This window comes from Myotis davidii, unplaced genomic scaffold (assembly GCF_000327345.1).
Source record: "Myotis davidii unplaced genomic scaffold, ASM32734v1 scaffold151, whole genome shotgun sequence".
NCBI lineage: Eukaryota > Metazoa > Chordata > Mammalia > Chiroptera > Vespertilionidae > Myotis > Myotis davidii.
Genome location: NW_006285248.1, coordinates 1,764,827 through 1,777,557, shown reverse-complemented (window position 1 = coordinate 1,777,557; position 12,731 = coordinate 1,764,827). Strand labels below are relative to the sequence as shown.

General features: G+C 36.7%; 1 protein-coding gene across 1 annotated transcript in view; it reads left to right on the top strand.

The window, feature by feature from the left end:
- THUMPD2 (THUMP domain containing 2) overlaps nt 1-12,731 on the top strand; it is a 36,752-nt gene that overhangs the window by 21,580 nt on the left and 2,441 nt on the right. Inside the window, 6 exon segments of the mRNA XM_015558859.1 lie at nt 235-312; nt 2,081-2,133; nt 5,283-5,370; nt 10,567-10,638; nt 11,328-11,442; nt 12,686-12,731. The exon segment at nt 12,686-12,731 is cut by the window's right edge and continues 51 nt beyond it. Coding sequence (XP_015414345.1) covers nt 235-312; nt 2,081-2,133; nt 5,283-5,370; nt 10,567-10,638; nt 11,328-11,442; nt 12,686-12,731 — 452 coding nt within the window.

The window sequence follows — 12,731 nt, the reverse complement described above, 5'->3', positions numbered from 1 at the left end:
CTGTTAGGAAAATCTTACATCTTACTAGAGGCCCTTTCACGCACTGGTAGGGTCCCTAGCAGCTGCCCACCAGGTACTCCCTCCCTTCCCCTTGCTGGCCCCGCCCCCTGGTCAAACTCCCCGTGGAACTCCCTGTGGAGGGGACAATTTGCATACTATGCTTTCATTATATAGGATACTTACATTTTTCATTTACAATATTTTTATCTTTTCTATAACTTGCTGCTTTTCCAGGAAGCAGGAAGAATAATTGGAATTGCTCTTATGAAACAGTTTGGATGGAAAGCAGATTTGAGAAATCCAAACTTAGAGGTAATGAACGTTTATTTTATTTTATATGCTTATAACCTAATTCTTTAGACAATGTCAAAACTAATCTATTGTACTTTTCAGTTTTGCTTTAGTGTTTCAAAAAGCACGTCTACATGGATCTAGCAGTCTGATTTTTTTCTTTCATAGAACAGTGCAGATAATGATGTTAATAATGGCTTTTTTAGGGTTGTGGGATTATGTTTTACTTTTCTGTCTCTCTTTTTTTAAAGATTGATGAGGTTACACTATTAATTGGAACAAAATAAAACACATGAGGAAATAAATGCAAGTTATAAAAAATAATCTTCACTATTTTTTTGAGAATCAGCTCATAAATTTGACATGTAGTATAGTCATTTTCATCATTCATTTGTAAATTCATTGTTATACAGCTGTAAATGAAGTAATTGCTAGCCAAAACATAACATTTTGTGTTGTTTTATTTTTTAATTTTTTAATGTATTTTTCACTTTTAAAAAGTAATGCTTGGTGTATATCTTTTATGCCTGACATGTAAAATACTTTGACCCCAAGAATATTCTGACATAAGGGGTCTTCCTTTCATCTCCCCCTTCTGCTCTCTGGTTTCTTCCTCTTCGTCTTCCTTTTGATTATCTTCCTGTCTCAGAATTACAGTTTTCCATAGTTTAGCTCATGAATAAATATAGATAATTGAATTCCTATCATCCACTTAATTAATGTTAACTATTATTGATAACAATAATCAACACAAAACAACATTGGCAATACGAGAATCACACAGTAAAATGTGTGACCAAAATTGACAGAAGAATCAAATCTTAGCAAATTTTGCTCTGTGAAATTAATAGAAAAAAATTCATAGAGGGTGAAGCTATTCTTAATAACATTTGATATATAAAAATAACAGTACATCCTATCTTTACTAGAAATTTTAAATAGAATTAATCCCAATAAATAATTTTGCTAAAGTTGAATAATATAAAAAATTGGAAACTTTAGCTGTGATGATCAAGGAATTAAATTGACTAAAGGGAATTCATTTCAGATCTTTTTTTTCTTGATGAAAAGTTATCAATATTGGAATAATCCTGATTAAACTGCATATATAAAAAAGTAATCTGGGAGTGAAAGTATTGTGGTTTAAATGCTCTTGAGGTCAAACAGCAGAATTAGAATACTCCATAAACTTCATCAGATTACAGAAGTAAGATTCTAACTTTTAAAGTTTATTGGGCTACTAATTATAACTTGAGACATTTAAGAACTTTGTGGTTTGACAAAGAAAAAGAGGAATAAAATCACCTGTAGATAGTAGAGAGAGAAAAGGTCACCGGTGTCTACAATATATTTGACCTGAAGAAAGTTTCCTGTCACACTAATAGTATGTAGCCTATGATAGTCCTGTGTGGCCTCAACTCATATTTGAGGTTAGAATTAGGATGGACTTAGGAAATCTCTAACCCCAAATGCTGAAAAGTCTGATTCAGTTATGATAATTCAGAGAATCTTTAGGAAGAATGTGGATCTGAGTTCTTCATAACTTGAATCTCCATATAACTTGCCTACAAAATTAACCTCAAAATTTTTCTATGAAATGTACTTAAAATTTGTTTCACCTCTGCTTGAGAAAAATAGTATGGAACATTTTTCCATATATGACAATAAGGCCTTGGAATTTTTTATTAGAAATATAGTTTATATAGGCTCAAAATAGAAATTTTCAAATTATCAATAATTTGGTAATGCATTTTTTGTTCTATTCTAACTTATGTATTTGTTCTTTCAGATATTTATACATCTAAATGACATTTACTCTGTCATGGGAATTCCAGTGTTCAGGTATTTATATATTAAACTCAGATTTATCCCTTAGGTGAGTTTTTAAAATTAAGAACTTTATGCTTTTCATTTATAGTATGAAACATTGTTACTACAGAGGGGGCTAAAGGCAAAGCATGTGAGTTCTTTACTTTAGCCAGTAAAGTGTTTCCATGGAGCTTAGTGGATATGATTTGATCTGACCAGTAGAGCTGTGCAAGAATTTATCACAATAATCCACTGATTGCATGATTCAGACTGAAAATTATATCTAATTATTTCTATTATTAAATGATTTTCACAGGCCCTTGTTTAAGCTAAAAATTTTAGTCTCTTTGCATCTTGGAATTTTAATTAAAATAAAAAATACAGCACAATTCTTAAAATTCACTTTGAACATTAACTGTGTACAGCTATGCCACACTGTACATGTGTAGCATAATGAATAAGAACTATGGACTTCAATTCTGCCTTCTCAACAGATTAACTGCAAGTTTGGGCAGATTATCATATTCCTCTGCTATAAAAACAGGAAAATAATAGTACCTACTTCATTTGCTTTGTGTTTGGGATTAAATGAGATAACCTGCATGAAAATGCTTGGTATGTCTGGCCGGCATGGCTCAGTGGTTGAGCGTCGACCTATGAACCAGGAGGTCACGGTTTGATTCCCGGTCAGGGCACATGCCTGGGTTTCGGGCTCCATCCCCAATGTGGAGAGTGCAGGAGGCAGCCAATCAATGATTCTCTCTCATCATTAATGTTTCTCTCGCTCTCTCCCTCTCCCTTTCTCTCTCAAATAAATAAAAATATTTTTAAAAAAAAATGCTTGGTACTATTTCTAGGCTACATTAAGTGTTGAATAAATTTCAACTATCTTATTTCTGAAATAGATCAGTAACTAGGGAAGAAAGGGAGAGACATTAGAATAAGATTAATTTATTCAGTTAATTTCAGTTGAAATGTCTAATGAATACTTATTATATGCTAAGCACTGTGCTAGTTATCAACATTCAGAGATGAGGAAGATGGTTATTAAGTCCATGGAATTCAATTTAGTGGAAGAACAAAGGTAGGTGAAAAATGCTTGGCTAGAGTTAGAAAAGGGGACCTAACGCTGATGGAGGATGGGAGCAAATGAACATAGAGGAGATTCATTTAATGAATCACTTAATGGAGAACACTAAGGAGGAGTTCCCCAACTGGACAAGAGAAGGAAAGGACCTTACAAGCAAGGACTTGCAAAGGCATGGAGGTAGAGAAAGCTTGTGTTATGTGGGGACAGCCAGTGGTTTCAGTGCAGATGGGACAGGGGAGACATAAGGAGGGTGGTAGAAAATGAGACTGAGCAATTAGAAACAAGTCATGAAGTGTCTTGTAAGCCATGCTGAGCAACTTGGACTTTATTCTAAAAGCAGTAAGCATATGAAGCAGCAGAGTGATGTGATCAGATTTGTGATTTCTGAGATATTACTAAGGAAATTACATTTTTTTAATGAAGGGGAAACGAAAAGAAAAAGGAGGTTCAAACTCTTACAACAGTTCAGGCAATAAATGATGAAGAGCTGAACTGAGGCAAACTGGGGATAACAAAAAGAAGGGCATGAATTCCATAAAGTTAAGGAGCCTAGAATAATGGCCAGATACCTGATTTGGACAACCAGTAGATACTGGTGTCAGTCACTGAGATAGAAAATGTAGGAACAGTAGTGTATTCAATGAAAAATGTCTATGAATAGATATTTAAGTTATAGCTCAGGAGTTCCAGTGACAAGTCTAGGCTGGAGATTTAGATTAAGATACACAATATATAGAAGGTAAGTGGCCCGAGAAAATGAAGAAATGTATTGAGATATGAAATACAGGGAAAGGACTGTGCACAGTTTACACCTGTTGAATTGGCAGTACTCTAGGTAAAAGTGTCCAAACACACATTTAAAAATTAAGATCTGGGATTCAGATGACAAGTCTACGAACAATAAAAACATTTACTTTGGTCACATGTTAATAGGGTTGGCTCCCATAAAATAAAACCTCTATTGGTAAAAATATACACATAATTGTCAAAACTTTCAGAGGTTCTGCATAAATCCCTGATGCTTAGAAAGGCACTTAGCAATATATAGGGTGTCCCCAAAAAATGTATATGCACACTTTGAATAATTAGAAAGGCAGTGTTTATTAAAGTACATTTCATTTCAAAATTGAGCTATCAGCTATTAAAGTATATATACATTTTTGGGGATACCTTGTATATGGACAAAGTTTTCCATACCAAATCTATTTTGGTATCTAAGAGTGAAAAATAATCTCTCAATTCTGGTTTTAATATGTTTTGTAGCAAGACAGTTGCCCAGCCTAGACTGTAGTATCAGGATTCCTTGATCAAAATATTTCCTAGTCATTCCACCTGCAAATTTTATATTCCAGATTCCAAATCTATGGCTGTAATATTGTCTGCAGTGTGAATTGTGCATTCAAATTTCTAAGGTATTCTTTGCATTAGATGCTGTAGAAACAATATTTTGAAAATTTTTATCAAATCTGGAAACACTGATAGCACTGATAAGGTGGAGGATGAAGTATGAAGTGGTAGTAATGGAGACCAGAGAACTCATTTGGGAGATGTCTGCTTCATGCAGACAGTGCAATGTCATGCTTCATTTCATCTTTTGAGAGAGATGCAAATGAGCAAAAAACAAACTTACAAAAGGGACTTTTTACAGAAAACGATTTCTAGTGTTAGTATCCATCCAGTCCTGCCTATACTACATCCCTGTCACAAAACAGCAGGTGCTTCTTGACTCCCGTTCAGCACACAAAAGGTCACCTCCCTATGGGAAAACGGAACTGCTAAAACATTTTAGAAAAAGCCCCCTCATGTGATAACATTTTTATAAAATAAACACAATAGGGTTTAAATTGCTGTTATTTAAACATTCTACCTTTCTAAAACACCACACTAGCTGGTTAAACAAGGTGCCAACTAGAGAAGGTATTTCTGTGATAAGGTTAAATACTCCCAACTCAGAGAATACTGTAGTGTGCGTTGCATGAACATGGTGAGATAATTCACAGACATGGACAGAGGTTAATTTTATTTATATAAGGTTCTTTTTTTAACTTAACAGTCATATTGGATCTCGCATCAGGTTCTTTTTCCTTTGTAGGGTTCCTTTAGCCAGCAGAGCTTACATCAGGACAGCAGGGCTGAGGTCTACCATCGCATGGGCAATGGCCTCTGTCGCTGAAATTAAGGTACGGAAAATGTTTTCTTTCTTGTTAATACATTAGTGAGGTTCTTTCCGTAACTAACTTACACAGTCTCTTATTTATGGACATCTTGATTGCTTGCTTTATTTTTCTGTTCTCTTTTTCTTTTATCATTTTCTTTTGCTAGTTTCGTTCGTTTGTTTTTGTCATTGCCATTATGCTTACGAAGTTTAGCAGTGATACGTTTTTAAATATTGTTGAACTCCTGAGAGTATTTTGCCTATGAAAAAGCTGGGTTAAAAGATAGCCACATTTTATTCTTCCTAATATTTTGTGTTACAATGACGTGGCCTGAAAAACCTCTACTTAAAATTTAAGTTTTTCTCCTGTGACCAAATATTGATCAATTTTTATAAATGTTCCATGGACATAAAAAAAAAAATTATTTTGTAGTCAATGTCCTCGCTATCTTTGCTAACTCTTTTACTGTCTGCTTACTTTTGGAAGGTATTTGAAATCTCATTGATATTTTTTTAAGTTTTTGCATTTTTATTAGTGGTTGCCTTAGTCAGTAGTTTGGTATACACAGTCTGCTATTGCTTCACCGTGAGTTGTACCTTTTTATCGTTACGTAAGTTTTCTTTATCTTAAAAGTGAGTTGAAACTTAAATTTTATCATGTGTTATTAATATTTTCACCCCTTTATCTTTGTATTTGCCTAATATGTCTTTGATCCTCCCTTATTTTTAACTTTGCTTTCAGTGAGTTTTTACAAACACACAGCTCTGTTTGTATCCCACTCTGATGGTCTCTGGCTTTCGATGAGAGAACTCAGTATAATGACAGACACACCTGATGGTATTTCTCCTGTTTCACTCTGGTTATAACTTCTTACCGTTGACTGTTTTTATTTTTGCTAGTTTGATCAAGTTACTTCATAATCATTTCATTGTTCTCCCTGAGGTTGGAGATTTTACTTTTTTGTTTAGTCCATAAACAGTCCCCTTTCCCAGCTCTCTTAATTAAACACACAGGACTCTACTATTATTTTAAAGCAAGATATCTACTCCTTCCTTTGCCGAGATAGTTTTTACCACCAAGACATTCTAGTCTTCCCCTTTGTTCCTTTGATAAGATGAGGCCTCTAGAGTACTGCTTACTCTCCTCTGGCCTACCTTTCCTCCTCCCTGCAGTGAGACCTTTGAAAGATTTCATCTTTCACTCCCAACCCCAACTACTAGATTGAATTATTTATCATATATCAGATTTCCCTTACAGTATGTCCCTTCTGTTTCAAAAGTTCTTATTTAGCCCTGATATTACCCAGCCTGTCCTTCATTATTAAGATAGACTTGTATGTAGCAAACACATATTTCTGTGCAAACACACAAAGATATATTGCAAGGTGTGTCACTCCTCACATGCTCCACGTTGTCTTTCCCCATCTGAGGTCTCTGCTCGGGTTTGTTTATTGCTTGGTTATGGTCTTGGCTCAGGTATTTTCCTCACATGTGGTATTTTAATAATTTACTATCTGAATTTCTATATACCTCAGATCTCTCCCTTTCATCCTGGTGGGCATGCCCTTCTTGGCTTGAGTTGGAGTCCTTTTCTCTCAGAGGTCAATAGGTGCTGTCCGTTGTCTTTTAGCTTCCCGTGTTGCAGCTGAGTTGTCCGTGCCAGTATGGTTTTCTTTTCCTTTATAGCTACCTTGTATTTTCTGCTCAGCAGTTCATAAGACTTTCCTCTTTAGTCCTATAAGGTTCAGGAATACTACCGGGATATACTTCTATAAATGCCTTTTCTATTCAGCCCGTAACTCGGTGAGTCTGACTGCCTGGGTTCTAATTCTGGTTCCATCACTTACTGGCAGGGAAACCTTGGGCAAGATGCTTAACATCTTTGTTCCCCAGCTTCTCATTTGCAAGATGAAAAGAAAAAGTTCATAAAGTCATGTGAGAATCAAATGAATTAGCATTTTTCAAGTGATTTCACAGTGCCTAACATGAGAAAGTGTATAAATATTAGCTACTGTTATAGTAATAATTATAGTTATACTTATTTGGAATAGCTAATGATTATTAAAAAATTTATTATTATTTCTCTAGCTCAGGCACTTTTTCTCATTATTTAATTATTATTACCTCAACTGCTTTGCGTTAGTGACTTTAACCTTAAACTACTCTGTTTTCTGCTTCTGAAATTTTTTCTCTCTTTCTCTCTCAGGACATTTTGTTTCTTTCCATTAGGTACCCTCTGGCTTTGACTGAAACCTGACCATCCACTGAGCATTCTGCTTCCTCTGTAGACATATCAAGGGACCACTGGGCCTGGAGGTGGGGTAGGTGTCCTGCTTGCTTGTTCCTTTTGCCCAAAGCCTCTCAGTGCCTCTGAGGCACATGCCATCAGGTTATTGCAGTTACACACGGATCTCTTCCTGTCATTTCTGTTAGAGTAGGAGACCTTATTCCTGTTATAATTCTCTACGATCCCAATATCCACTTTGGAACCTGGCCCCTCAAGGTCTTGGCTTCCTACCTCTAATGACCTGTCTTAGTCCCATCCTAGACCTTCTTATACCCAGAAGGGAATGCCTTCCCAAAATCTTTCATGAGTCCTCTCTTAACCACTTCCTGTTCACATCCTCCAGCACCCTAACATAGTTCTTTAACCTCTTGGACCTCCAGGCATTTGACCCACCCCTGCCCATTTCTTACTACCTGTCCTCTTCTCTGGCCCACAGCTTGAATTTTATGTTCCACCGTTACAGTCGTTTCCTTGCCCACGCTTTTAACTCTCCTGATTCTTATATAACTTTAATACTAGAATCAGAAGTGAACGTCAACATGTTCTCCTCACCAAATCTACCAACGAACCAGAATCTGTGCCCACATACGTTGCCTTTGTTTCACTCCATTACTTATGGACTGGATTTTGGTCTCTGTTACCTATATAAGGACTTTCTCTCTGCTGGCCATTCTCATCAGTGGAAACACTTGCTGTATAATATCTTGCAACTTGAAAATAAATTCTTCTCCTGAAGCCACATGCTCCTTCAGCTACCACCCCGTTCTGTTTCCTTTTACAGAAAAACCCATAAAACTAATTGTCCATACTTGCTGTCTCTCCCTCTTTTCTTCCCATTCTCTCTTGTGCCCACTTCCATCAGGCTTTCACCAGCACTCCCCTGACACCGCTCATCTCACACTTAGCCTGTCAGCACTCAGACACCTGCAGCTCCCTCCTCCTTGAAGTGGTCCTTCCAGTTTGTTTCGGGAAGATCACTCTGGTTTCTCCTCCTACAATGAGCATGTGCAGCGCTCAGCATGCATTGCTGCATCTTCATCTACCTACCAACGTCTATACTTAAGAGATCGCCAGGATCCAACCCATCGACTGTCTTTTTTAACTTCTCTCGCCTCCTGGTGGCTCATCCAGTTCTGGTGCTTTCAGTACCATCTGTAAACTAACACTGATGCTCCCAAATGTGTATCTGTAGCCTGAACCTCTCCCCCGAACTCCAGACTCATATGTCTAATGACTCACTTGGTCTCTATAGTTGGTCTAGGAGTATCTCAAAATTAACATGCCCAGAACTGTACTCTTGTCTCCTTTGAAGCTTCTCCTCCCCAGTTCTTCCCACCTCAGTAACAGGCACCTCAGCTCTTCCAGGTGCACAGGTCAAAGCTTTACTCATTTCAGACTGTTGTCATACTTCAACATTCCACATCCGATCTAACCTGTTGGCTCCACCTTGAAAATATATCCAGAATCCTACCAACCACTTCACCCCACTTCCACCAATGCCACTCCTTTTTGTTGTTGTTGTTAATCCTCACCCATGGATATTTTTCCATTGATTTTTAGAAAGTGGAAGGGAGAGGGGAAGGGGGAGGGAAGAGAGAGAGAGAGAGAGAGAGAGAGAGAGAAACATCTGTGTGAAAGAGCACATCAGTTGGTTGCCTCCTGAACACGCCCCAATGAGGTTAGGGAGTGAGCCTGCAACCCAGGAACATGCCCTTGACTGGGAATCAAACCCACAATCCTTTGGTCCACAGGCTGCTACTCTAATCACAGTGTAACACCAGCCAGGGCAACCACTCTTAATTTAAGCTACTGTCATCTCCTAGACACCCTAACGAGCCTCCTTGTTAACACTGTTACCCTCTGTTCTATTCTCAACAGATCATCTAGAACAGCGGTTCTCAACCTGTGGGTCGCGACCCCTTTGGGGGTCAAACGACCCTTTCACAGGGGTCACCTAAGACCATCGGAAAACACACATATAATTACATATTGTTTTTGTGATTAATCACTATGCTTTAATTATGTTCAATTTGTAACAATGAAAATACATCCTGCATATCAGATTTTTACATTACGATTCATAACAGTAGCAAAATTACAGTTATGAAGTAGCAACGAAGATAATTTTATGGTTGGGGGTCACCACAACATGAGGAACTGTATTAAAGGGCCGCGGCATTAGGAAGGTTGAGAACCACTGATCTAGAATGATCCCTCTGAAATGTAATGTTATGTTACTTCTCTGCTCAGAACTCTCCAATAGTTCCCCATCCTTCAGAATAGAATCAGAATACTTGCAGTATTGCCACCATGACAGCAGGGCTCCAAATGGTGACCACTTTGTCAATTTGGCTTCCAGAGAAAGGAGCCGAAGCGCCCAGTGCCTTACTGTGGGCATGTAACATGATGTTTTATGGTATTTAAACCTCTAAGGCAATGGTTCTCAACTTTCCTCATGCCGCGACCCTTTAATACAGTTCCTCATGTTGTGGTGACCTCCAACCATAAAATTATTTTCGTTGCTACTTCATAACTGTAATTTTGCTACTCTTATGAATCGTAATGTAAACATCTGATATGCTATATGTGTTTTCCGATGGTCGCAACCCACAGATTGAGAACCGCTGCCTAAGGTTTGGACATTGCTACTACAGGCAGCAAACACCAGCCCATCTTGATGGAATCACCTGCCAACCTCTCTGATATGATCACCACTTTTTCCCCTCTCACTCAGTGTGCTTTGGTCATACTGGTCTCCTTTCTAATCTTTAAACATGCCAAGTATGTACTTGCCTTAGGGCTTGAACTACCTGAAATTCATAAAGTGTAAAAGGGAGTCTTTACTCTTAAAATATTGATTCCTCAAATGTTAGATTTCTTCTTTTATAATGCCTATTGGATTTAATAGTACCAAATCAATATTTCTGTCTATAGGCTGGTGCATTTGTTTTAGATCCAATGTGTGGACTCGGAACAATACTTTTGGAAGCAGCTAAAGAATGGCCAGTAAGTCCTAAACTTTAGTAAACTAAGAAATATATTTACTTTAATTGGTATATGTATGTTTAGGTACCAGTTATTTATAAGTAGATTATCTTTGGGGGATTATTATTTTAATTCTATGAGTCACTACTTACTATTGTCAAATGGCTTACGAAGGGTTAACCCCTTCCCCAACAATTTTTTTGTTAAAAACGTTTCTTTTTCAGACTAATTTTTTTATTTTGGTTCTATATAGTATTTTTGATGCTGGTTATGAAAACAGTTTGTAACTCGTCTTCCTATAAACCATATTTTTTTACCATATTTTCTTAGTATACTCGTCGACGACTGAAAAAGAACATTTTGTGAAAACGTGTATACACGTTTCTGCCGGGGAAGGGGTTAATTAAATTGCTGTTATTTTTTTAAAATAGTATGATAAATTTAGCAAGATATTAGTAATCTTAGTCAGTCATGACATTATGCTAATCCCTAAATTCTTTAGGCATTTGTAACTGTAAAATATTGTTAATAGATTTTAAAATTTTTGCTACTATTATTTTAAAGCAATACTATAAATTTGTTTCAACCTGAATGAACAAATCTATTGACTTCACTTTCATTATTTGAGAAAATGGCAGTAAGTTTTCTTAACTATAGGAAATATCTGATAGTTTTATTTCTGCTTAAAATAAGAATGTCTTTCCCCATAGGATGTGTACTATGTGGGTGCTGATGTCAGCGACTCACAGTTACTAGGTGCGTGTGACAACCTGAAAGCTGCAGGCCTCACGGGTAAAATTGAGTTACTTAAAGTCTCTGTTATAGGTAAGATATTAAAAATGCTTACTCAACATTTGGGAAAATGAACATATGTAATTATTCCTCTGGATAAACCCATTTTCAGCCTCTTGCAAGCCCTTACTATTTGTAGATGCAAAGGCAGGAGAGAGCTATTGGAATGACAGTTGTTTAGAAGCCTTCAGTCTTGGGTAGAGTCCAGGGAGAGGATGAGACTGTGAGATTCTCAAGGACAGAACTAACGGCTCTCTACCCTTATGGGAATACTGAGTGTGTGAGTTAATTGTGGCACGCAGGGTATAGTTATGAGAGGGAGTGATGGATCCCCTATCTATGGGGCTGAGATGCTTCTATTAGCCTGAACATCCATTGCAGGGATCACGCTAGAGCAGCGGTTTTCAACCTGTGGGTCGCGACCCCTTTGGGGGTCGAACGACCCTTTCACAGGGGTCACCTAAGACCATCAGAAAACACATATATAATTAAATATTGTTTTTGTGATTAATCACTATGCTTTAATTATGTTCAATTTGTAACAATGAAATTGGGGGTCACCACAACATGAGGAACTATATTAAAGGGTCGCGGCATTAGGAAAGTTGAGAACCACTGCGCTAGTCAACGTTTATTTTAAATTGCCAGTGCACATCATATGTACTGGCCAGAGGGTTGGACGGACAGACAGTCACTTAGCTTTATATATATATATATATGTATATATATATAGAGAGAGAGATTATCATCTAAACTCTTTTGATGAAGCAACTGAATTAAAGAATCTCATTCTCCAAAATAAAAAAAATAAAAAATTCAATGAAAGCTATGGCTCATCTCCCTTAAAAATAAAAAGATATACACATGCAAAATTTTATATATAACTATGAAAGGAAAATGAAAGTTATAGAATATAATTTTGTGAAAGGTTTTTCTAGACAATTTAATGGATATCTTCTTGGATCTGTCTGGCAATTTTCTAGTAATGTACTATATTTAGAGAATTGAATTTTCTGGTTAATTTAAAATTCTGCTTAACATATCATTTTATCATACCTGAAAAACCAATTTTCAAAGAACAGAACATAATTGCTGTACCATTTACCTTCAGTGATTCTGAGATCCTTTTAGAAACTTGTAATTTCTTAGAAACAATATCAGCTAATCTAAATTTTATTTAATATGCAAAGATAATCTTGCATATTTTAATTTTCTCATCTTCAGGTTATAAATACTTGAACTTACTTAATAGGATTCTCTGGTTTCTGTATTTCAGAATTGCCATTGCCTTCAGAAAGTGTCGATATTATTATCTGACATTC